The sequence below is a fragment of the Cryptosporidium parvum genome, chromosome 6 (assembly GCF_000165345.1).
Source record: "Cryptosporidium parvum Iowa II chromosome 6, whole genome shotgun sequence".
Taxonomy (NCBI): Eukaryota; Apicomplexa; class Conoidasida; order Eucoccidiorida; family Cryptosporidiidae; genus Cryptosporidium; species Cryptosporidium parvum.
Genome location: NC_006985.1, coordinates 844,065 through 868,842, shown reverse-complemented (window position 1 = coordinate 868,842; position 24,778 = coordinate 844,065). Strand labels below are relative to the sequence as shown.

Genomic DNA, 24,778 nt, shown 5'->3' with positions numbered 1-24,778 from the left:
CTTTATATTAAGTTTTTTCTCTCGTATTTTAACTTTTCTATCTTATTTCAATCCTATTAATGTCCATGTATACTATCTTCAATTTAACTTATAATTACGTTATTAAATATCTGTAAATCTCAAATATATTTAACTTTATTCTTTAGTTTTAACTTTTTTTGTTAATCATATTCTTTTTGTATTCTTTCTTTTTATTCTTTCCTTACATTTACTATCTTTATTTTGTTTTTATTATGATTATAATACAACTCTCGAATTTATGTAAAATTTAATACTTTTCTTTCGCATGCAACTGCTTCTATTTATGATGTCATACCCACTATTTTTTTTTGAAAAAATTGATATACACGTGTCATACACATTTTTTCATAAACCGGTATTTACATGCATTTTTGTGGACGACTTACATGCAATTGACGAATTTTGGCGGGAATACGTTATAATTTTTTAAAAAATAAAATCATTAATGATTATACTTTCATCTTTTGTTTCTGAATAAATTTTAATTTGAGCAAAGATTTGAGATGATATCAGAGAGAAAAATAGGTATGTGAATTGCAATGGTTAATAATACTGTTGGAGTGTTTACAATTAAAATTAATTTTTCTTAATTTTGATCATAATAATTTAAAAACAATATTTAGGTTTTATTGGGTGTGGAAATATTGCAAATGCAATTATATCAGGGTTTTTATCGTCCGAAAAAATAAAATCTGATCAAATTTTTTTATTTGATTCTAATAAAAATTCGCTAGAATCACTTAAGAGAGAATTCTCTGGAATTAATATATCAGAAAATTTTCAAAGTTTAGTTGGTAATTCCGAATTAATATTTATATGCGTAAAACCACATATTTTGAGCCAAATTCTAAGTGAAATAAATAATTTGAATATAGAAAGTGATCTAAAGTCAGGCGACAAAGTATTAATTTCAGTTTGTGCAGGAAAAACTATTAGTGATATATTAAAGGAATTTCAGTCAAATGAAATACACTGCATAAGAGTAATGCCAAATTTAACCTTGTCAATTTGTCAGGGAACATGGCTTTATTATGAAAATCCTGTCGCACACTTTACTAAGTATAAACAAAATAACTCAAATGAAATCATTGAAATCTTGAGTTCATGTGGTACAGTTTATAAAATTAATGAAGATATCTTCTCGCATTGTACTAGCATTAGTGGATGTGGGCCTGGGTACTTTTCTAATATTGCTCATCATTTCATACAATCTGGAATCAAAATTGGGATTCCTGAGGATCTTGCAAGAAAGCTTGTCATAGAAACGATGTATGGCACTTCCAAGTTGCTTTTTGAGTCTTCCATTGATCCACAAGTTTTTCAATCAAAAGTATCTACTCCCGGAGGTTCTACTCAAGCAGGAATTGATATACTTGAGGATCGACTAATTGGGAAAATTTTTCAAGATTGTCTTTACTCATCACTAGATAGATGCAATCAACTTAGCAAGAATTAATTCCAGTAGCTATTTGTTAATCCCTTATTTTTATATGAATTAACTTATTTTAAACACCAGCGTGTACATTAGGGTTGTTAGTCTAGTGGTATGATTCATGTTTCGGGTACATGAGGTCCCGGGTTCGATTCCCGGATAACCCCTCTTTAATATTTGCGAGAGGCCTGCGTTTTTTTTCTCGTTTAAAGTTTTCGTTAAATCGAAATTATTAAATCACCTAAAAAGAATGATCTTAATATTCATGTTTTTTTTCATATTTAATAAATTTTTGATTCATATTCCTGAGAAACTCCTCTTTTACACTATAGTAGTACTAGTAATGCAAACATCGAAAACGAATTAATCTGTAAACCATATACTCTGAACTTCTTAGTTCACCCTTCAGAGAGCATAAAAAAAAGCTGAGTAATCAGACATAAATGCCTAATATATGAAACTATATAACATAGTCAAAATTAATAAAGTTCAGATTAAAATTATAGAATAATTTCTAATCTACTTCAATTGTATACCTAAATTGTCCGTGCTGTTTGTATTCAGTTGCAAATAATATGAACCAAGATCCAAACAACTCTCGTATAAGTGATATTGATTCAAAGAATTAAAGGAAAGTTAGAAGAAACGGCAGTCCGATAAAACCAGAATGTTAGTACCCACTTCATATCTCTATGCAGTCATTCAAAGAAAATAGTTACACAGGAATATAATGTTGTTCCTAGATTTCTTTCCAATTCCAATATCTCTTGGTAAAAAGAGTCACATTAATATACTAATAAAGGCTATAAAATGGCCACAAACCAGAATCTTATGATTGTGGATTGCATTTTCTGCGTCCAGCAACAACACTGACGAATCTTCTGTTATATTGTTGTCTCTTCTTGGCTCTTCCAGTCAAAGCCTTCTTTTTCTCCTGTTTCTCAACACGTGGAGTTTGATTCTTTACTTTACCTGCACGAGCTAATGAACCGTGTGCTTTAGCCATATTTCAGAATTTATTAAAATAAGATTTATCGACTAATGAAATAAACTTTAACAATTGGAAGAAATTCAACCCTTCTGGCAGGGACTATTATAAACTTTATTATTATTAATTTCCAAATATACGTATTAGTATTAGCTTTTATTTACTATTTAAATTAATATTTAAACCTTCTATCCAATTATTTTTAAATGTTTTCTATACTATTATTGACAAAATTTATTCCTTTTTAATACCTATACTTAAAGGCGTCTCAAAAACGAGACATGGCGCTCAAACCAAATGGCGCCACATGCGTATTTTTTGCATGTAATTATTCAAGAAAGCAATCAAAATTAAATATTTATTTAAAAAGGATGAATATCCAATATTTGCTCCAATGGAATCGGTAAAATAAATGTTAAATGGCTGATCTGAGCGATTTATTTGTATGAAAGCTCTCAACTCAGTACAATTACAATTACAATAATTTTTTTTTTTAAAAATCATTTTTAATTTTTGATTTGACAGATTCAAAAATGCAGTAAAATGAATTTGGCGGTAACATCCCAAATGAGAACAAAAGCAACATCTTAGACAATTTTTGAAGGAGATATTGTAATTTCTTTGATTAAATGGGTGCAAATGAGGTAGAGGAACTTATATTGGAATTAGGAAAGGAAATGGGGAGGAAAGATCAGGAGATGAAGATATTTGTTGATACAATTGTGAATAAGAACTGGTATGACAAAATAGAACTATTAAAGGATGTTACGAATGAGCAATGGGAAACTATGAATATTCCCTTAAGGCTGGTTGATATGATTAGAAAACGAATATTTTCACAAGTAAACGAGCCTAAAGCTGAAGAAGACTCGAAAGAAGAAGTAAAGGAAATATTAAAAGAAGATGATACTTGGGAATTCGAGTACTTGACACCAGAAAATCTTGAAATGACTCCATCACTATATAATTCTGTCGAATCACTAGGCAGAATCTGTAAGGAAAAGTTAAAGGCAGTAACTGATATATTATTTAAGATCATTGATTCAATTATTAAAGAGCCTAGAAAAGGAAAAATTAGAAGAATTAAAATGAAAAATCCTAAATTTGCATCCACTGTTGGAAGCTTTTCAGAAGCATTGAATGTGCTAAAGTCTGTGGGGTTTGTTATTGTGAAGCTTAAACCAAGCCAAATACACAGGATTTCTGTAGATATTACTAAGGACAAAGAAGAAGAAGAAGAAGAAGAAGAAGAAGAGGAATATCTCGAGCTTCCTATTGCTTATATATCTCGTTTAACAGATTGTCATCATCTATTAGCTATCTTTTGTGAGAAAAACAGGATCGAATACCCAAAGCTTGTCTCTTGTGATTTAACTTCAATTGATACCTCAGGCGAAGGCTCAGTTAAGATTTCTCACTTTAACCCATATGTTTCAAATATATCTTCAACCTCAGTTAGTACAAATAATGATGTTTCAAGGAAGCTAATGAAATCTGCTATTGAAGAAAGGCGAAAAATGGAATCTGAGATCAAGAAAAGGGAAAGAGATATGGAAAATGGGACTATAGATGAACAAAATCTCCAAGATAGTGGAAATATCACTTGCACTAAGCCCTTTGTTATTCATTCTTCGAATATACAAAAGTTTGATAACTTGGTTAAAGCAATCAATGATATGGAATCTCCAGAAGATTTTGATGAAGATGACAATTCTCATTTTGAACAATCTGAAATTCAGAGAATTAAAGATTCAATACTTGGAAAGGCTCCTACATTTAAAAGCAGAACTAATGAATATCTTAAGTCACTCTTGAAAAGGAAAGTTCATTCCCATTCATCAATTAGAGTTGTTTTTCCAGATAAATATATTCTTCAACTCCAATTTAGACCCAACCACACAACTTATGATCTAATTCAATCTGTTAAGGATTGCATCAATCCAAATATATCCTCCATGAATTGGTATGTTTATCAATCTCCTCCAATCTTAAAAGTTATCCCAGACAAAAAACTTACTTTACTAAAAGCTGGATTTGTTCCTAATGCTCAACTTTACTTTAAGCTAGAACTTCCTCCTAATCATACCTTAAAGGGGAACTATATTAAAGCTCAGCTATTAAATGAAGACATTTAAAGTCTAATTATATGCTCAATTTAAAAGAAAGAAGGGAATACAAATTAAACATGATTATTATTAATATTAGAGATAATTAAAAGGATGATACTCTAGAATCAAGAGCATATTTTCTGGAGTGATATTAGATTTCAGAACTATTTTTTCCTTAGTAATAACCACAGTAATTTAAGATATCATGGGACTTAATTTCTATTTCATCATAATTAGTGCAAATAAAAGTTTGTTCTTTATTTTTTGTTTTAATTTGTATTTTAAATAAACATTAAGGGAAAAAACAACACTTAACATCATTTCTCTTTCGTTTATATTTAAAATATGGTAGCTTTAAATAAATTATAATATCTCTCCTTACTTAATTAGTTTATGAATACACACTTAAGGTAACGGAATTTTAACTCGTCTACTTAAATACTTATATTAACTCGAATTGTTGAACTCTTGTAATTCGGGAGTTGAACTTGGGATTAAATAATGCGATTAAATCCTATTTAGTAAAAAAGACGAGAATTGAGCATTCTCTTCCACTCCAATTGAAATATATTCCACATTAATTTAAAAATGACTCAGAAAGTCAGATATAGCATGATTGCCATTGCAACTCGTAGTCTTGGATCTATCTCCCGACTTTTTTGGAGTGGTGATACTTGATGATAACTTTGAATTGGACTCAGTTAATGTAGACATCATAACTAAATCACTTCTTGGATGAAGAGTATTTCTAATTAAGAAATTTTCACTAGAAGTTGTACAGTTGGTTTCTTCAGAAGAGTTCACACTGCTTTTGATCTCTAGGAAGCTAGTGGAAGAGTGCTTTAAACTACAATCCTGCAAAAATCCATCTGTTGATACTCTTCTTTTTGTAATAATTCTTTCCTCTTCAATAGTTGAAGGCGTGATAATATCATCTTCTTGATCACAAGTATTGTTTGTAGTTGGTCTACTATTATTGGCACTATCAATATTGCTACTTTCAATGTAGTTACTTGAGGTAAGACTACTTGAGCTTGCAATTCCACTCAACTCTCTGTTACCAAAGAATGAACTAAGTCTTCCCACAGAACTGGATGATAAAACTGGGGGAGCTTGGGTTGAGGGAGTATCAGGAAGAGTGAAATGATTGCCTGTATATTTATTATGACTTCTTGGTGAGTTCTTTGACTTGCTAGACATTCTTTTATAGTTTTCACTTCCATTGGTTGCTACTTCATAGTAATTACCTTTTGGAGTAGTTTTGTTAATTACGATTGGAGTTTTAATATGCGAATTACTTTTTGACCCAACAACTGAAAAACTATTATTAGACTTTGCGATAGATAATCCGATAAGATGATTGGAAATTTTTTCTTGAAGGTTGTTAACACTTTCCGCCAATTTTGCGATATTTTTCACACATTGATTCACCAATTCCTCTTGCCTCATTTTACTAGATGAACTGTCTTTTTGACTCATCTTTATTGTTTGTATCTGTATTCTTAGCTGCTCTGCTTGGGTTGCTAATTGAGTAATTACATTGTGATCATGTCTTCTTTCTTCAGTAATCTGTTTAAATTGATCCTTAAGCTCCCCAAAGTTTTCCTTAAGCTCATTAGTAGCTTGTATAGTTTTGTTCATCTTTCTTTGAATTTCGTTTTTGAGTTGAGGAATGTCTTCTTGTATTACCGATTGAATTGAGTGAATATCTTCTTTCATTTGTTTAATAATAAAACTCTGATCATCATATGACTTCTTCATAATTGATAAATTTTCAACATCTCTTTTTAATGATTCAACTTCAGCCTTAGTTTTCTCATTCTTAATCATTCTATTATTTAAAGAATCAAATTCTATCTGTAAACCTTCTAGTTTTGATATAATACTTGGAATATTAGAGTTTTGAATTGAATTTCTGCTATTAACAGTCTCGGATAATAAATGGAAATCACTTTTTAACTTCCTAATTTCATTCTTCAATTCTCTCTCTTCTTGAGTTCTATATTCTTCCTTATTCTTCAAATCTTCTATTTCAGTATGATACTTTCTTAACTCGCTGATTAAAAGAGTATGTAACTGAAGTTGCTGTTTAAGTTTCTCAAATTGAGATTCTACATTTTCAATTGATAATATGTCTAATTTGCCCTGCTCAATGTCAGAAAACCTTAAATGCAATGTTTGCATTTCATCCTTTATGCGATTAATTTCTTTTAAAACTTCCCCAATCGTTTCCCTTTGGTTACTTCTAGGAATAGCACTGTCAAAAGAAAAGATATGCATCCAGCTATTTCTCACTGCTTCGCTAACTGTAGTCATCTTTAACTATATTAAATTAATTTACTTAATTAATATAATTTATAGATCACCAAGGTTAATTACCCTCAGTTTTATTCGATATTTTCCTTCGTGCAAATATTACTTGTCTTTACCTCCTCAATTTGACATGACCTTTTTTTTAACTGATTAATTTTTTAATACCTTCAAATTCAGACCTTTCCCCTCATCAACAGATTACCATTTAAAGATCTATACAAATTCATATTAAGACTGCGTGTTACTAGTGTGCTAAGGGCTCGCACGTCTTGTCTCAACAAAGGGTCGCCATATAATAATATAAATATTATATATTAACACAAAGATATAATTGGGTTAATTAAATTTGTATAGTAGGTGAATAAAATAAGCTTTATTTTTTCTTGAGCAATTTAGATTTGTCTGATGTTGAATTTATAGCAATTGAGATTATCATATTTACTCCATGGAGCACATTCTGCATTGATTCAAGTTTGTTGGGTGAATGTGGGGACTTGACTTGAATTTTTATTTGTAAATATTCACTTATTCCAGTTTCCAATAGTTGCCTTGATCCAAAGTATTTCTATATTGCCAATTTTCTTATCTTGTGAGAGGGTAGCTTATTACAGATAGGAAAAAATGAAGGAAACTTACATAGAAATAGCTCACCAAATTGGGAAAGGTTGGAATACACTTTCGAAGTATATACAGAGATCCGTTAATGCCATATCTCATTTACTTGCAACTCTTGAGCTGCATTTCTCCAATGATATTATTTGTAATCAAACTTCAGAAGAAACTCTTCAATCAAGCAGATTTAATATAATAAATGATCTTACCACTAGAATCAAAAATTTATCTTCAGAATTACGTAGTTATGTTAATCAGTTTTTTAAAGAACATTTTTCAAATCTTGAAAAAACAATTAAATGGATTAATGATGAGTACTCAACTTTTAATCATTATAATTCTGATAAAGATTCTAAAATAACAAGTATTAAAAGAGTCCAAGTATTACATAATTCTTTGAAACTTTGTACTTTAATTAAATCGAATTATGACTTTATTTTGAGCTTTACTTGCATAATCGCAAATAATATTGATGAATTTGTTCAGCAGAAGCTAATAGATTCGAATAAGAAATATCCAAACAATTCGTCAACTCCATTTGATAACAAAGTTCTGGATGAAATTCACAAAATTGAGAAATTTAATTGCTATAACTGCCAAGCTGAATTAGAAATTATCTCTAATTATTTAGAGAAAAATTAAATAGATTCCAAGCTCATTTTTTATAATGATTCAAGCACTCATTCTTAACTTTCACTATTATTATTTTCATTTATTACGTGTTATCCACATGAGTGCATGACATTTTATATAGCTACATGCAAAAGTATTGCATATACCTGTGCATGACTTTTTCGACAAAGAGGCGCCAACAGTCTTTTTTAAATATTTGAGAGATAATAGGTAAAAAAAAGGTATATAAGAATTAGTGAAGAATAAGTATAATTTATTTAAACTTTCTAAATTATAGCTTGAATATTTACAATATAGACCATTTAGTATTATTTTAAGATTTTTTCTCGCTTTAATATTCCAATGGACTCACAACGTTTTCAAGTTTTTGTACAAGGAGTCAACCAAGTATTTTCCACATGGTGAGTTGAGTTCTGTAATGTTATTCTTGATCAATAGTAACAATTTTAAGGACTATTTTGAACCTTTCAGTAGAAGGAGGATGGTCAGGCAGGTTTGCAAATAAGAAGCGTGAAGAATTAATTCAGGAAGTAATAATGTCTTTTCAATCAGGTAGGTAGAAACGTCTGTTACTCTTTATTACTAGAGGTGGGAAAAAATCATTGAAAAATTAACTTTTAATAATTTATAGGAAGGAAGGTAAATTCGAATAATTTGGCAAATTTCTTAATGGAAGCAATGGAAACAAGATTTTCTACTATTGTAGAAGATGATAGTGATTTGGAGGTCGCTGAGTTGATTTGTGAAATGTACGACCAATGTTCGAAAGGTGACTATTCTTTAGTCGAGAAGGTAAGTGATTATTGAGAGTTTTTATTAATAATTTCGAAAAAATTTATTGTTTTAATTAATTTTTCTTTATATAGATAATGAATATTCAAAAAGCACCATTGGAAAATTGCAAGATGCAATCATACATTGTGGATGATAATGGAATGAATATAAGCGATATTGATACAGAGGAAAGTGGAGAGGAGATTTAACGTTAGTTATAATTAGGAAAATGGTTAGCTTGCAGGTTAATATTGAAAAAAAATGCCTTGCCTCTTTTTTTTTTCTTAGTGTTAGAGGATTTAGATGGAAATTGCCGTGTGTTCACACAGCGTCTAAATATATAATAATGAAAAAAAGACGAATTTAAAAAAAAATTAATTATTGGAGAGGAGATAAGGAATGGTAAGATCAGAGTTTGTAGTAAACTGGAATTCTATATTAAATGAGGAAAGTAGCAATGAGAGATCCAACAGTGGCAGCTCAAATACAAGCGAAGATGAATTAGACAGAAATGAAAGTAAACACTCTAGCGATAATGAGAATAACGAAGAAAAAAAATTGGTTGGAAATTCTGATAAAAATAATGAAGTAAAAGAAGAAGTAAAACCTGTAATAAAGCGTGAAATAACAATAGTAAATGTAACATTGTTGGAAGTATTTTCAAAGCTGAGTCTTAGAGCAAAAAGAAATTTGTTTGATTTTGTAGAAGATAAATATTTGTTAGAATTGAGGCTTGTTTGCAAGATGTTAAATAGATATTGTGATGGCTATATTAGATATTCTTTAAAGAATTGCTATTTCTTTAATGTTCCACTAACTAGAATGACAATGGATTTCTGGTTTGCAGCAATAAGATTTTTCTTTTTGGAAGCTGGAAGAAATTTACCTCTTAATAGATTCAAATATAGTCCAATAGTTGCAGCTCTAAAACATAATCACAAGTTATTACCAGTTTCTGTAGATCAAATGAAGTCTCATGTTGTGGTGACTTTAGATAAACTTTTAGCTGAACATATAGTCTTCTGTGATCACCAGCATCCTCAGCCACACACATGCGATACAAGATTAGAAATAAAAGGACAATCAAAGGTCTTTTTTGATGAGATTGATATTGTTAGGTTTGTGAGGCAATATTTTATGCATCTGGAAGTTATGGATGATGAATTAATAAGAGGGAGTAGGCAGTTAACAAGATACCGTCTTGCAATGTATTTCTATGAGTTTTTAAAGTCAATAAAAATGCTTACTGAGAAGGGAAATGGTGTTTTCAAACTTTCCAGAATTGAGTATCTTGTAAACACAGGGACTATTCTAAGACATAGGATATGGCACCAACTCTATGCATCTTGGGGTAGCTCAATTAATGTCAAAAAGTCAATTGATGCTAATTCAGGAAAAGAAGATAAAGATTTAGGCAATAAATCTTCAGAACAGCATGATTCATCTCTTTCGGGCGGCAAGCCAAAAAGACTTTCCGATGGTTCTGCCAGAATCACAAAAACGACTAATAAGAACAAGTCGAGTACTTCAAATAGTAAAAGTGGAATTGGGTCAAACAACCCTGATGATCTTGTTATTGAAGTTTTCTTAACAATTGCTGACCATTTTCAATGGGATAGTTAGCTTTTAAAATATTAATTTTATAATTTATTTTTTCTCCAAATAATTTTTTTTCTCCCACGTAAATATGTAAAATTCACATACCGGTATTAGCTTCGTTCAATTGTTATTCATCCACATGCACACTTTTTTTAATCTTACGTGTAAATTGCATGCATGCAATAAATTTTTTTTTTCAATGTGGACAATTTATATTGCAATTGTATTGTTTTGGGTTAAAAAGGTTAAAAAAAAAATTATTAAAGAAATTAAATTAAAAACAAAAAATGGTAAATTAATTTAAAGATTTGAAATTTTTTGTCAAATTAATGTGGGCAAATTAATTTTACAATTAATGAGCGGAAAAATTGCTATTTTATGGTACCGACATGGGGGGAGTTTAATGGTGAAGGCGATGTTAATAAATGAAATAGGAAAGAAATTTAATTTTAATAAGGTAATTTAGTTGAATAAAACGGGTTATTAGTATTTCAGCAGTAATTAATAAGACATTTTCAAAAAGATTAATACAGCTTGCTATTATAAGGAGCTAGGTGCCAGAACTTTGAAATGACACTATTGAAATAAATTCAATAACATTAAACTGAACACACCGATAGAGTTATTCAGAAATCAAATAAAGTAATAAACTCATAGGCAGAGTCCAAGTCTGATTAATGAGATAATTTACTATTTAAATTGGATTAAGATAAACTGCAAATAATATGAAAATTTAATGAACTTGAAGTTATCAAGGTGAATTATAAAGATGAAGATTTATCTATGTTCAATTTTTCTTTTAACGTTTAAGATATTGTTTTGCATAGGAACCAAACAAATATTTCCTATTGGTTGCCCATTAAACAGTATTTCAGATTCATTGGTAAATGTAATCCAGAAAAATAACTGTGAATGCCAAAAAGATATTGCTTACACAGAAGAATGTCTTGATTTAGTGGATGAATTCCATGAAAGTATTAGGCTACAGGATCTTGAGGCAATCACTGCTATGCTTGATAGGTTATGCGTTAATAATATTAATTCAATTTCTAATTCAACAGGAGAAACTGCCTTACTCATTTCAACTAGACAAAATGGATATATTTCCTATACTATCTCGTTATATTTGATAGAACATGGAGCAGATGTAAACATAGTTGGTGCGAATGGAATCAGTCCATTGATTAATGCTGTTCAAAGAAGCAACTTACCATTAGTGGCATTATTATTACTTAACGGAGCCAATATTGATTACTCAGATAATAGGGATTTGTCTCCATTATTTTACAGTGTAATCTCAAAGAATTTGAGGATGACTCATTTTCTGTTAAAATGTGGATCAAACCCAAATATTCCAGACAGAAATGGGCTAACCCCATTTTATTTCTTATTAAAAGACGGAATGTCAACAAATACCGAGGAATTCTTGGAGTTGCTTTTGGACTACGGAGCATCTATGACTGATTTAACCCTTGAAGGAAAAGATGCGATTTCGTTTATTATTGAGTCAGGAAACAAAAAGTTATTAAATAAATTAATTGAACATTCCTCCTTTTCCAAGTATATTGTGAGGAATAATATTGATAACGAGTATATTTCCAGTAATGAAAAGTTACCTTTAAATTCAACTCTTTCCGAAATTAACAGAAAGTTGGCCAATGCAAAGGATAAAATTCTTCGTATTATTACTGCAATTAAAAGAGGATTTGATAAAAAAGTCATCTTTTCTCTATTACTCCCAGAAATCAAGGCATATAACAAGGATATATGCATTGTTAGGGATAATGAAGGCCGGAACTTGCTTTGGTGGATGGCTCATCTTGGAGATGAAGATCTGATTAGGATTTTGGTTAGTTTCTACAAGTTTCAGACTAATACTGGGGTATTGGATTTTGAACTTTGCGAACTTCATGAACCTGATATATATGGGAACCTTCCTATTGGCCACCTTATTTACAAAATCAATTATCAGGAGGAATTGATGTTAAAAGAGAGCAGAGAACTTAATAAAGAAAATTCACTTTTATATAAACCAACTATTAGCAGTAAAAAATCTTTTAAAATGTTTGAAGAGTTTGATCAAATTAATGAGTTCAAATTTTCTGGAAACAATAACAATAAGTTGCCTAAGTTCCAAATTCTCGAGGAAATGCTTATGTTTCAAAATCCAAAAACCAATACAACTCTTTGGTACGAACTTGCGGTTAGCTCAGGAAACGATATTACAGGTGAACATAAAATTGTTGAATATCTCTCATCACCAGCCATAGACTTCCACGTCAGTTCATTTGTCGTGAGATGTTTTTGTAAGCCTTTAAAAAGGTACTCAATTCCTACACCACGATCGATACCTATTATAGGTACTTCAGAGTATGATAATTCAATTTCGATCTTATCATTACTACTTTTATTAAATAAAAATTATACGTCAAAAGTGGTATTACAGTCAATATTAAGGGAGGCAATGTTACAAAGCTTTTGGTGTATTCATGCATTACAGCATGCTCTTATTACTGCAACAATTTTAGGAAAGGATGATATTATTCGAAATATTCTTTTAGGAAGAGTCCAGACACTATCAGAAGTACTTTCAAGTCTTGATTACTCATCAGAAGTGAGTATCCAAGTTGCTTCCAGATTATTGGGTTCATTACCTCCAGAATTTCCAAATTTAGATGATTTGATGGCTATTCCCGTTACACTTTTGGTTAGAATTATTATTCTTTCGAATGGTATTGAAGGAGAAATTCGTGAAATTGATTCTAATTCAGAGACTGATTCAGATGAGACTGAGCTAGATAATTTGGCTAAAATTAATAGTATTGAACACAATAAAATCTTCCAGTATATTAATGAAAGTTTGACAGCTTCTGATTCAAATGGAAGAGATGTAAATGTTTCAGTAAAGCTAGAAAATACTACTTTTAATGAGAAAGTAAAGAGCAGTAGTTCCGTTGAAGGTAGTATTTACTCTAATCCAGAATTTAGTCGCGATTTCTTTTTGCAGTATCAATTTGATTTTACTGAAAACAATAAGGAAGTGGAAAAACAGAATGAGCTGGACGAGCAGAATGAACTTGAAGAACAAATGAATTTTGTGAGAAGTGAAATGAGAAGAGGTTATTTTGAAGAAGATGATCATATTTCTCAACACGATACTAGCGGAGAATATGAATCTATTTTTAGTAACTTTGACACCATTTTTTCTCAAAAGACTAAACTTTTCCAAAATTATACTGACAAAAATGATGAATTAGTTAATTTATCAAAGACTAAAACAGAATATCGAAAAACTGATTCTTTAGGAGAAGCTATCAATCTAGTAAAACAATTATTGTCTCCAGAAATGACCAAATTTGTACGTTCCAGTAGTTTTGAACATATTATCAAAATTTTACAGAACTCCACCTGTAATTATCCAAGAAATAATGAAGCTGAACTCTTCTTAGGAAAGAACGTGGATTTTTCAAAGATTCAAGGACTTCATACTCTTAAAAACAGATTAGAGAATCTAAATATTAATGATGCTATTGAAAATACTCAAAGCAACAATTTAAATGAGAAGATACAAGGAATATTGGACGACTTTGACTATTTTGGTCAAGATAATATGGAAACAACACCTACACATGAAACTGGAATTGATGCATTATATAAAAAGATGGATAAAAAAATGGGAATAAATACATATTTGGGTAACTGCTTAATAGAGCTACCAAACATTTGTAATATTATGCAAATAAAAGAGGTCTTATGGGTACCCATGATTTTTAGTCAAGATCATGAACATGAATTTGATCCATCCAGTACATTGCTGATAGATTCTCAATGTATTGGTGAAAAAACTGAATGTTATATTCCAAGTCTAAATAGTGATTATCAAAAAATTCATCTTGGTTACATACCAGAAATACCAGCTAAAGCTAATGTTACTGATTTAGGTCCCTTAATAAGTAGAAGTAAACTTTATGGAATGATGAATAAACATCCAATCTGTGATAAATCAAGTTCATATACTACGTTTGAAGAACTATTGGCTAAAAAAGCAAAATTCATTACTTTATTAAATACAAGTCCTCATAATCATATAATTCCATCAGCTATTCGAGTTTCTTCTGCAATTCTATTGACATCTATAATTTACATATTACTTTGGGCAATTATATCATATCTCAAAGTCTTTTATATCAAAAACATGATAAACGATTGGAGTAAGGAAAAGATTAAAAAGAAAATAAATTCAAATAAAAAAACAAAAAGTGGGTTAATCAGACAAAATAAAAAAGAAAAAAAAAGAGGAATATCGGGTGTAACTAATGAAAGCCAAAATTCAAATTTTAAGTCAAAATCATCAATTCAGTTATTAACAAAAAATATTCTCAAATATACGAGAAAAGCTTTTTTAAATACATTGCCATATTCTGTATTTAGATTAAGAGATTTTGCAGAAATTTTCCCAGTATCTGCATCAGGAAAAGTCATTGATTCAGTATTGTTGGCATTGTCTTTAATTTTCACATCACCTTGGTATATTTATAAGGATAACTCTTTAAAAGAAAATATTAAGGATAAAAAGTCTATGAATACTATTAAAACTACAAAGAGTAATTTGTTGAATGCTCCAATGAATTATTTTAAGCAAAAAAACTCTCAAAAAAATACAAATCTTCAGTCTATTATCAAATACTTATTCTTCTTCATACAAATTATTTCATTAATTTACTTATTCACGATACTTTTCCTAATTAGTGAATATGACTATATATGGTTCTTAATTGGAGTCATTATCACAGCCACACTCTGTTCAAGTGTTAGAATATATTACACACATGAATTTGTTTCCAACTATTGTAACAAATACTTTTGTGGATTTTCTAAAGAATATTACTTATATAATTATTACTATTATAAGAAATCTGTAGAAAACAGAAAAAATATCAGAAATATATATTCAAACCTTTTAAACTGTGCAATGAATTCAAGTACTTTAATTAAAAACAACTATTTCAGTCATAATAATAATAATGAGTATGACTATGACTTTGATTGCGACAAAAGTGATATTGACAAGAATTCTAATAATAAAATTAATAGTGAAGTTCCAATCTTAGACAATCAAATTGAAATTTCACCAAATATGTTGATTCCACAAAAATTATCAAGTCAAAAATTAAGTTCTAGAAATAAGTCTCATATGGATTTAATACCGGAGTTACATGCACAAGTGCATCATAGATTTGGCGGGAGTTTTATATCAGAATTAAATAATAGTCAATCAGGATCAAGTTTTTCAACTAGTAATTACTACATTAACACAAAGGCCAGTCATTCTTATTCAAATGAAGTAAATGGTTGTTCAGTAACTTCTCAACCAGATTCTTCATCTAATTTTTCTTCACCAAATACTGCAAGGTTTAATTTATTGGGAGTTTCTTCTTCAAATGTGACAACTTTTGGATCGAGATCTTATTCTCGTTTTACCTCATATTCATCATCATCTTCAAAATATTTTGAAAATAATAACTTTGCGGATGATGAGAATTTGAGTTCGAGTGAATCAAATGAAGATACAAATTCACTTGGTTCAGATTTAGAATCTATAACAAAAAAAAATGATGATGATAAATATATCAATAGGATAAAATTAAATCCAAATCATTCTAAAGTAAATAAAGTGAAAGTAATGAAGAAAAGTTCAGTTAAAGTAAAAAAATCTTCAACAGGAGGAGAATATATTTGTTTGCCTGATTTATTATCAATTACTTCAACCATTTCTAATGATACTAGCTCAGGAGATAAATATTTGAGAACACCTTGGATTCAAAATTATAATTCAAAAATTGAATCAAATGATATTAATATTGCTTTTGACATTAATTCTTCAAAATCTTCATCTTTTGGGTTAGTAAATGATAAATTTTGTTCAACTTTGAGTGGTCCAGCTATTAGAATAACCCGAAGTAACACAGCAAACAAACGTTTTAAGTCAGTTTTATCTAATTATTGTAATAGAATAAAAAATACACAACAAATATATCAAAGTGATACTAACATATCAAGTAAAACAAGTATTTATATTAATTCTAAACGGCAGAAAAAAATTCCAAGTATTAATGATAACTTTAATAATTTCATAAAAAGTAATAACCAAGTTAAAAGATCTATTAGATTAAGAAAAATTAGGAACATTATTTCAAGTGCAGAAGATAATTTAAGTTGTGATAATATTAGAACAAATATTGGAAATGTTGTAACTAATAATCAGATTCATAAACCATTATATCGATTAGTGGATGAAGTGAGTTATAATACTCCATATGAATACTTTAATGTTGTTATTACTTGCAAGATAATAAGTTGTATTGTGGCAATGTCATCAAATATATCAATAACATTATTTAAAAGTAATTCATATTTAATAAGGGATTCAACTTTATATTTCCTTTATAATAAATCTCCAATAACAGTTTATATTATTGAATGTATATTTACATATTGGATTTCCAACTTAATTTTTGAGATTTTGAAAGGTTTGATTATTTTATTATTCTTTGTGAAACAAAGAAAAAGACTTTGTATTGTATTAGTTCAACATATTCCAACCCAATTTAAATATTCAAATGTTCAAGAATTTATTCAAATTGTTAGTTATTGGAGAAGTGCAATACAACATATCCTTTATAAGAATACAAAGCTTTGGACATCTTTCTTAAATGCTTCTGTATCTATAAATACTTTAATTTTCTTTTGTATTGGGAAAATTATGCTTGTTGCAATATATAACAAAAAGAATAGAATATATAATAATCGAGTTTCAGATCTTTCATCTTCTACAATGTTGAGTAAGAATCCAAGTTCAAATCAAAATTTGAATGGATTATCAGCTTCTGGTTCAACAAATATTGTAAGAGGTTCTTTTGATAAAGATATTTCAAGAATATTAACTACATCTCCAAATATTATAGGTGGAGGAATTAGTACAAATTTGTTAAATGAGTTAAATTCAAGATCAATAGGGGATCATTTTATGAATAACTTTTTTAAGACAGGATCTTTTTCAACAAATAAAAATCAATTTATGGATTCAATTTCAAATATTGATTATATTTTAAACTCAAATAATGAGGATAATTATAATATGAATAAATATAATGATATATCATCAATGATAGATTTAAATGATCATTATTATACTAATATTCCAGGAGAAGGTACCAACAATTTTATAAATAATATAAATTTGATGAGATCAATACGTTCTGGTATGAATAACAATGATAATAATCCAGTAATTTCACATTCAACATTAACATATTCAAATCTAGCAAGTATATCAAACATTAAAACTTCAGCTCTTTCATTTATGTTAACAATTCCTCAATATGCAACTTCATATTTATCTTATCAAGGAACAATTCCATCATCTTCAGAAAATAATATGATCAATACTTATTCAAATTGTGAGACAATTTTTCTAACAATGGGAATAGTTATGTTTATTTTTTCTTCATATGTAATAAGGCTACTTTATCAAATAAACAGAACATCAGTAAGAACTCATTCTTGGTTGCAAAATATTTTACATAGAACTCCACCAGGAGCAGGGATTTATATTGTGATAGAGAAGGTTCTACTTGTAATTAACTCAACACCACCTTTGCTTAAGATTTGTGGATTTGATATAACAGAAAAATTGTCAGGGTTTTGTCTTTATATTTTTACACCACTTGCAATATTAACCTTTTTCAAGTTTACAACTTAAGAAGAGCAAATTTTCCCGCCCAATCCCCGCGCAAACATGCGCATGCACGTGCTGCACTTAACCAGGTACCGGGGTGGGATAAAAAATATATAAATATAATATACATACATGAGCCACTAGTTTTAGGCATATAAATTTTAACATTAAATTTATGATTTTGTTTGTAATTAGATAGAAAGTTATTAAATTAAAAGAAATCTTCAAAAAAAGAAAGAATGAATTAGAAGTTTAAAGCTCATCCCTGATTTGAGAATCCGGACTAATATTTTGCTCAGCTTGATCATTATCTTCAGAAACCTCTAGAACTCTATCAGTTATAAATGTAGTAACAGTTTTAGAGGTTATTTCCTCATCATATAAGAACATCTTGGAAACTTTATCTTCTCCAAATGGGAAATAGTATACTAAAGGAATTTTCTCAATTTGCATATCAATTGGATTGTCATTAAACTCTACATCGAAAGCGGAGACAAAAACACGGAATTTGGAATCTTTTCCAAATTTTGAAGCAATTTTTGAAGAGATCGAGTTCCAAATTGGAAGGAGATCCATGCACCCTGAGCACATTTCAGAATAGTAAAGGACTATCAGTGCATTATTTGGGTCTTGGATTAGCTCTCTGATGGAAGAAGGATTTAGCTCAAGAAAATGATATGGGGTTGTGAAATATTGTTCAACACTAGCAGAGACCTTTTGCTGTTTCATTATTCTCTTACTTTTATAAAAAATGGGTAATTTTCTATTCTTAGCCTGAGAAAGTAAATATTCAAATCCATGTTTTTTAATTTCCCCTTCAGTAAGCAGGAATTTATCAGACTTCCCGGAGTTCCCAAGCTCAAATTTGGATTGTCGAAGTTTCAAGAGGAAGGTTCCATCATTCACATGAGCATCCCTTCGAAAACCAGTAAAGTTTTCTACCTCCTGTTCTAATCCTGGTAATACAAGCCCAATCATTAAATCCTTATCTGGATCTTCTGGGAAAAAGTTAGCCTTTGCAAAAGCTCTCAAAGATTCCATTGAATCATGATCTAAGTACTGAATATTGCTAGATCCATACCGATCTAGAGTGTTGCTTCCCTTAAGGAAAGCTATTAAAGAGTTAGAACTTTCGTGTACATACATAATTTCATTACCTTTAAAAGAGACATATGGCCTTATGCAAGCTTCAATAAAGACAGATAAAATATCTTTGTTCCACTCTAATAATCCCAAGATCTTTTTCTTTGCAATATAAAGTTCTTTTGGCTGAATATTCATAGAGTCATGCTTATCTGAATCAGGCAATCTATAAATATGTAATCCAATATCGGCCTTGTATTTAACATAAATAATGAATGCTTTAACGGAAACTCCAGTTAGTCTTAACTTTTCGAGTGTGTTTTTTACGACATCAGTTCTCTTAGTACCTGGTTTACCATAATAAACAATAACAGGGAGATTGGAGGAGCGAACTTTTGTTTCCAAGTCAAACTCTATCATAGCCTTTTCCAATGATTCACTATCTCTGGCATCATGTTCAATGAAGAGAGCATTTTCTTTTGCAAGGATAATCGAAATCATTGATTCTCTTTCCAAACCAGTTAGATGGCTTGGATATGCCTCAAATTTGTTTATACTTCCAAAAAAGAATAGCAGCTTTGGAGGATGGTGAATTTCAAATTTCTTTTGAATTGAAGATTCCTCACAATTTAAAACAGCAATTTTTCCTGTTCCTTTTGACATTACTACGTTTGAGTAAACATATCCAAGACCATGGATTATATTTTTTGAAGTAGTGGAAGAATCATAAAATAATACTAGTACAAGATTATTTCCATCAATGAATTCTTCAAAGTTGTCATCATTCAATTTTGTAACATCTTCAGGGATTTCAATTTCTTTATTGCATGAGATATTCGAAATTAATATTACCAAGACGGCAATAAATACAGCCAGTTTTTCCGTAAAAATCTTCATATCTTTATCTCTTATCAATCTTTTGATTATTTACTTTTTTCCTTAATTGAAATCTCAAAAACAAAATCACACCAAATATCACTGATTAATAATTCTATAACATTAAAACTTAAAATATCTTCAACATAATATTTCTCCTACCTTACGTCCATATCTTATATACGTATTCCACTCTAATCACCGACGAAATATCCCATTTTTTCGTTAATATTATTTCTTACGTATGCTAATACATGTAAATCCATTATTTTGTGGGGCCCCGCCTATATACCGGTATTGAATTTCACCAATTACGTGTAATGCAGGTAATTGCATGCAACTTGCAAACATTTGCAAGTTCATGTGGACAAACTACAAATCAGAATAGATAAGTTTAAGGATGGAGTTTCAGAATTTTGAATAAATTTGAATATATTACAAAAAAAAAAATACAAGAGCTAATATAATTATTAGTGATTATGAGTGATTTGTATGATAGGGAATATTGAAAAGAGAAGATCAAAATCAAATTAATAAATTTTCAAGTTTGCTTTTGTTTATTATTTGGCTTCCATCCATCTTAATTTTTTCCGTTTGCAATCAATTTAATTCATTAATCGATACCATGTGGCGGCGCCAATGTGTGCAATTGGTGTGTTAATGCACACTGAAATAAATAAATAACATAAAGAAATAATATTTAAAAAAACCAACGAGAAATATGGGATTGTGTGATAGAGAAAGGTATTTAAGGTGCATGGAATTAAAATAGTGTGAATAATCCTATAATAAACAAATGGATAAATTTGGATGAAATTAATAATAAAGTACATTTAATATTAGATAAGTGAGAGTCTATACTTGAATAAGAATATAATAACATTTTATTGCAAATAAGTATATAATATATATTTATATATATTATATATATAAATATATACATATATAAAATTTATAAACAATATTATAGTCATTTATTGAATAAATCAAAAATATTCACAGTAACAAAAACCAAAGGGGAAACCAAACTTTTTTTAATGAACTTTAAAACGAATTTCTTTAAAGGTTTTAATATATTTAATTAAAAAGAGATATTTGAGAATATTAAAGAATTAATAAATATTTTAATAAGATTACAAATAAACAAAATTTATGTAAAAAGATATATATGAGAAAAAGATGAGAATACAATACATCATATTATTTTTATGTATCGTGCTCTTAAAGCTGGCACAGAATGGTATGTTGGCAACTGATGTTGTAAACCAATCAAGTTCTGAGTCTTCATATGAAGAAACTGAAGGTAGCAAAGCTGAGGATTCAGCATCAGCTTCAGATTTAAGTAAGCCTGATGATAAAGGTTTTACAAAAAATGAAGGTTCTGTTCAAAGCACCTACGCTGATGATGATGATGAAGGTTCTGGCGAATTAAGTTCTGAGGGAGAAGCTTCAGAATCTGAGATGAAGGAAGGCTCAAAATTATCGGAAAAAAATAGTGAGGAGATTCCAATAAATCAGAGTGAAAGCCAGCAATTGAATAGCCAAACAGAACAAAAACAAGATGTCCAGATTCAAAATGAAGAGGAGGGCGGAGGAGCATCTTTATCAGGAGACTTTGTTTTAAGTGATAAAGAAAGCTCAAAAAGATCCGAGGTCACTCCAGAGGAGTCAATAGTTCCAGCCTTATCAGGCCAAAATCAAGTTGAAAGTTCAAAGGATGATGATGATGATATAGTCAAAGATGTATTACCTACTGAAGATCCAAATGTACAAAAGGCTTCAGATTCTATTAAGGATGGAATTTCTGGAAATGCTATTGGCCATGTTGCACCAGCAACTCTTGATGTATTGTTAGGCGTAGTACAGCCAACAAGATCTTTTACCAGTGAGCCACAAACCAGGCCATTGCAGACACAATTTGGAAGAAAAAGAAGCATAGATGATGGCGAAGAACCCAAATCATCAAAGTATTTGCCAACTCCAACATGTTCTGATGTTATAGAAAAGTTTGAGTGGAATAAAGATTTAATTGGTACCTCATCTCAGGCAGCTTTTAAAATAATATTCGGTGAAATTACGGCTCTAAAGTCTATGACAAATATTCAAGCTGAAAAGACTATTACTGCAGCCTTTGACGTTCTTAAGGATCCTGCTGCAGAAGGGATCAATCCTCAAGAGGCCTTAGCTTTGTATGTTTGCGAAGCTGATAAAGATCATGGGAGATCAGTTTACCAGAAATTGATAGAATATGGATATCTTTCATCTCTACTTCATCCAATTGCTCATAAAATGTGGGGATGTGTTAAATATGGTCATTATTATGATTCTGCTGGTAATAATCCTTTGCATCTTGCAGCAATGTCTAACAGTTTACAAGTTGTTGACTTTGTTTTAAGATTAATTAAAGATCCTGTTGAGATTAAGATTGCTTTAGAGGAGAAAAATAACTCCAACCAGACTCCACTCGATGTTGCTGTTGATGAAAGACGCCCTAGTATTATTAGAAGACTTAAAACTACATACAGGACTATGTCTAACTTTGTTAAGAAGCTTGATCCTGAAGCTGTAATGGAGGAGAAGAGAAAACAGAAAATTATGACAGAAACTGCTGCACTGTTCTGTAAGCCTGTTTTAAAAATGAGTTCAAATTATGAAGAAGTAGTTAATACAGCTATTGAAAAAGGAAAGGAAGTTAGTCGAATTATGGATAATTATGCCTTAGAGGAATTAAACAAAGAATCTGTTCAAAAGAATCTTCGTGCTAAAAGAAAGGAATATAATGATAGAAAGGAGTTACTCTTATCTGCACATAAACACCAGAAAATCCAGCCTCATAATCCTGTTGAACTTTCTGAAAGTATTCTCGAGGACGAAGTTATTAAATTTGAACATGATGATGATCACCACCGTCATAATCATCACCATCATGCCATTGAGCTTCAAGACATACAAGGGGAAATTTTAGATGAGGCTAATGAAAGTAATAGTGAAAACAACATTGAAAAGAAAGCTTCTCATGAAGAACAAAGTGAAGTTGATGATAAAAAAGCTCAGGAGTCTGATAAAGGCGAGGATGAGCAAAGTACAAAACCAAAAAGCTTCCTTGAAAAAGTTCTTTTCTGGTCAATTATCATCTTCTGTATTGTCTTCACTGTGGTTCTTTTACTCATTTGGTTTGCAACTAAAGTTTAAGTTACCCATTTCCAATAAAAAAAAATATTTGGGATCATCTATTAAGTCAAAACAGAGAAAATGATTAGAGAAAATTAATATTAAACCACTCAATTATTTAAGTATTATTTAAATTAAGTTTAAGCTTTTATTATTAATATTATAACCACCAGATTTTACTAATTATTTCTATCTTCTATTTTTTTCTCTCTCCCCTTTATAATCAAATATTATTCTTTCGGTACCTGAACATGAAAGTGCATCTTCCCGCCTTTTCAATTCTGATTAAAAAAATTTGTGTGTGTGCAACTTCAAAAATATTGGTTTAAATATAATGAAGAAAATCTTTTTTTTAAAAAATTATGTGTGTCTGAATTTTTTTTTGGTAATTCTAAATAAATTTTATTTTTAAAAGAAAGTTTAAGTTTGATGTATTTATGAAATCTAACAAATCTTAATTTGTGTAATACTATATTTGGTATAATAAGAGGAAGAGTCGACAAAGATGAGGAGACAAATCTTCATCTTTCCTTATATCCATTATAAGTATTATCTATTTTGTTTGATTCTATTTAATACTTTATTTCTAGGGTTAATTCAGAGTTTTCCTGAAGATAAAAAGGGAGAGGTTTTTAAAGAAATTAATACAAGTTTGAGAAGTTCTTGTAAGTTTTACAATGTAAAAACATTATAAATCCTTATTACTCATTATTTTTCTTAGGTTATGATATAGCCAACTATCTTAGCCAGACAATGCAAGAAACTCCACCTTCAGTAGTTGGATACTTTGAGCTGATAGATTGTCTTGAGAACCCCAAGCATGAGACTGATTTAGAGGATAGGGCAAGATCTGCAATTGAAAGTATGGATAATATAATGCAGGAAATCCCAACTCAGTTTATAGGTACATTATTTTATACATGTACAGTAAAAGTAAGTTATTAGCGAGAAAATATCTCAAATTAATTAACTTAACTTAAACTTTAACTCAGAAAATTGACACATTATTGACGGCAATAATCAGAAATGGGTTTTTTTATGCAACCAAAGAACTGATTAACAGAAAAATCTATGGAATCCAACATTTGCTTCATGCAAGAGATTCTTCTAAAGAAAATGTTGTCCACTTAGCAGTTAGAGCAGAGTCAGTGATTCTAATAGATTTGCTATGGAAACATCTAAGCAACCAAATAAGATTTCTTCTAGATGAAAAGAATTATAGTGATGAAAGACCAGTAGACCTCTCAGAGGAAATTAGATGTACAACATGTACAACTAGACTTAAAGAAATATATAGAATAACTTCTCAAGCTCATTTATCGGTAAGTTAATAGAAAATAAGTAATCTTATGGAAATGAATAACCTTAGTCTATAGGAATTACCACCGCCTCCTCCAGTTCCTCATATTCCAGAGTTGGAAGTGCTGCAA

The 24,778-nt window shown here is 29.8% G+C and overlaps 9 protein-coding genes and 1 non-coding gene across 10 annotated transcripts; 7 read left to right on the top strand and 3 right to left on the bottom strand.

The window, feature by feature from the left end:
• Positions 1-631: 631 nt before the first annotated feature.
• On the top strand, positions 632-1,477 carry cgd6_3720 (pyrroline-5-carboxylate reductase; the record flags this gene model as incomplete). The annotated part of the gene is made up of 1 exon (XM_627712.1): positions 632-1,477. A coding segment is annotated over one exon (846 nt), but the record flags the coding sequence as incomplete, so codon positions are not given.
• Positions 1,478-1,548: 71 nt separating this feature from the next.
• On the top strand, positions 1,549-1,620 carry cgd6_3715 (the record flags this gene model as incomplete). The annotated part of the gene is made up of 1 exon: positions 1,549-1,620. It is a non-coding gene; the product is annotated as a tRNA-Pro (tRNA).
• A 662-nt stretch (positions 1,621-2,282) lies between these two features.
• cgd6_3710 (40S ribosomal protein S30) lies at positions 2,283-2,462 on the bottom strand (the record flags this gene model as incomplete). The annotated part of the gene is made up of 1 exon (XM_627711.1): positions 2,283-2,462. A coding segment is annotated over one exon (180 nt), but the record flags the coding sequence as incomplete, so codon positions are not given.
• A 608-nt stretch (positions 2,463-3,070) lies between these two features.
• Positions 3,071-4,576, top strand: cgd6_3690 (hypothetical, PF13_0020_pfal-like; PUG (domain in protein kinases, N-glycanases and other nuclear proteins) + UBX (domain present in ubiquitin-regulatory proteins); the record flags this gene model as incomplete). Its single annotated transcript, XM_627710.1, has 1 exon — positions 3,071-4,576. One exon carries the CDS (start codon positions 3,071-3,073, stop codon positions 4,574-4,576), a length of 1,506 nt encoding a protein of 501 aa, XP_627710.1.
• Positions 4,577-5,131: 555 nt separating this feature from the next.
• Positions 5,132-6,871, bottom strand: cgd6_3680 (Low complexity hypothetical protein; the record flags this gene model as incomplete). Its single annotated transcript, XM_627709.1, has 1 exon — positions 5,132-6,871. A coding segment is annotated over one exon (1,740 nt), but the record flags the coding sequence as incomplete, so codon positions are not given.
• A 612-nt stretch (positions 6,872-7,483) lies between these two features.
• On the top strand, positions 7,484-8,116 carry cgd6_3670 (hypothetical protein; the record flags this gene model as incomplete). Its single annotated transcript, XM_627708.1, has 1 exon — positions 7,484-8,116. The coding sequence occupies one exon, from the start codon at positions 7,484-7,486 to the stop codon at positions 8,114-8,116; it is 633 nt and encodes a 210-aa protein (XP_627708.1).
• Positions 8,117-9,280: 1,164 nt separating this feature from the next.
• Positions 9,281-10,504, top strand: cgd6_3660 (hypothetical protein; the record flags this gene model as incomplete). The annotated part of the gene is made up of 1 exon (XM_627707.1): positions 9,281-10,504. The coding sequence occupies one exon, from the start codon at positions 9,281-9,283 to the stop codon at positions 10,502-10,504; it is 1,224 nt and encodes a 407-aa protein (XP_627707.1).
• Positions 10,505-11,249: 745 nt separating this feature from the next.
• On the top strand, positions 11,250-18,242 carry cgd6_3650 (signal peptide, large secreted protein with N terminal ankyrin repeats + 8+ transmembrane domain; the record flags this gene model as incomplete). Its single annotated transcript, XM_627706.1, has 1 exon — positions 11,250-18,242. One exon carries the CDS (start codon positions 11,250-11,252, stop codon positions 18,240-18,242), a length of 6,993 nt encoding a protein of 2,330 aa, XP_627706.1.
• Positions 18,243-18,470: 228 nt separating this feature from the next.
• On the bottom strand, positions 18,471-20,198 carry cgd6_3640 (protein disulfide isomerase ; secreted protein with thioredoxin, signal peptide plus ER retention motif; the record flags this gene model as incomplete). The annotated part of the gene is made up of 1 exon (XM_627705.1): positions 18,471-20,198. The coding sequence occupies one exon, from the start codon at positions 20,196-20,198 to the stop codon at positions 18,471-18,473; it is 1,728 nt and encodes a 575-aa protein (XP_627705.1).
• Positions 20,199-21,356: 1,158 nt separating this feature from the next.
• On the top strand, positions 21,357-23,369 carry cgd6_3630 (secreted protein with ankyrin repeats, signal peptide plus transmembrane domain or GPI anchor; the record flags this gene model as incomplete). The annotated part of the gene is made up of 1 exon (XM_627704.1): positions 21,357-23,369. One exon carries the CDS (start codon positions 21,357-21,359, stop codon positions 23,367-23,369), a length of 2,013 nt encoding a protein of 670 aa, XP_627704.1.
• Positions 23,370-24,778: the final 1,409 nt, after the last annotated feature.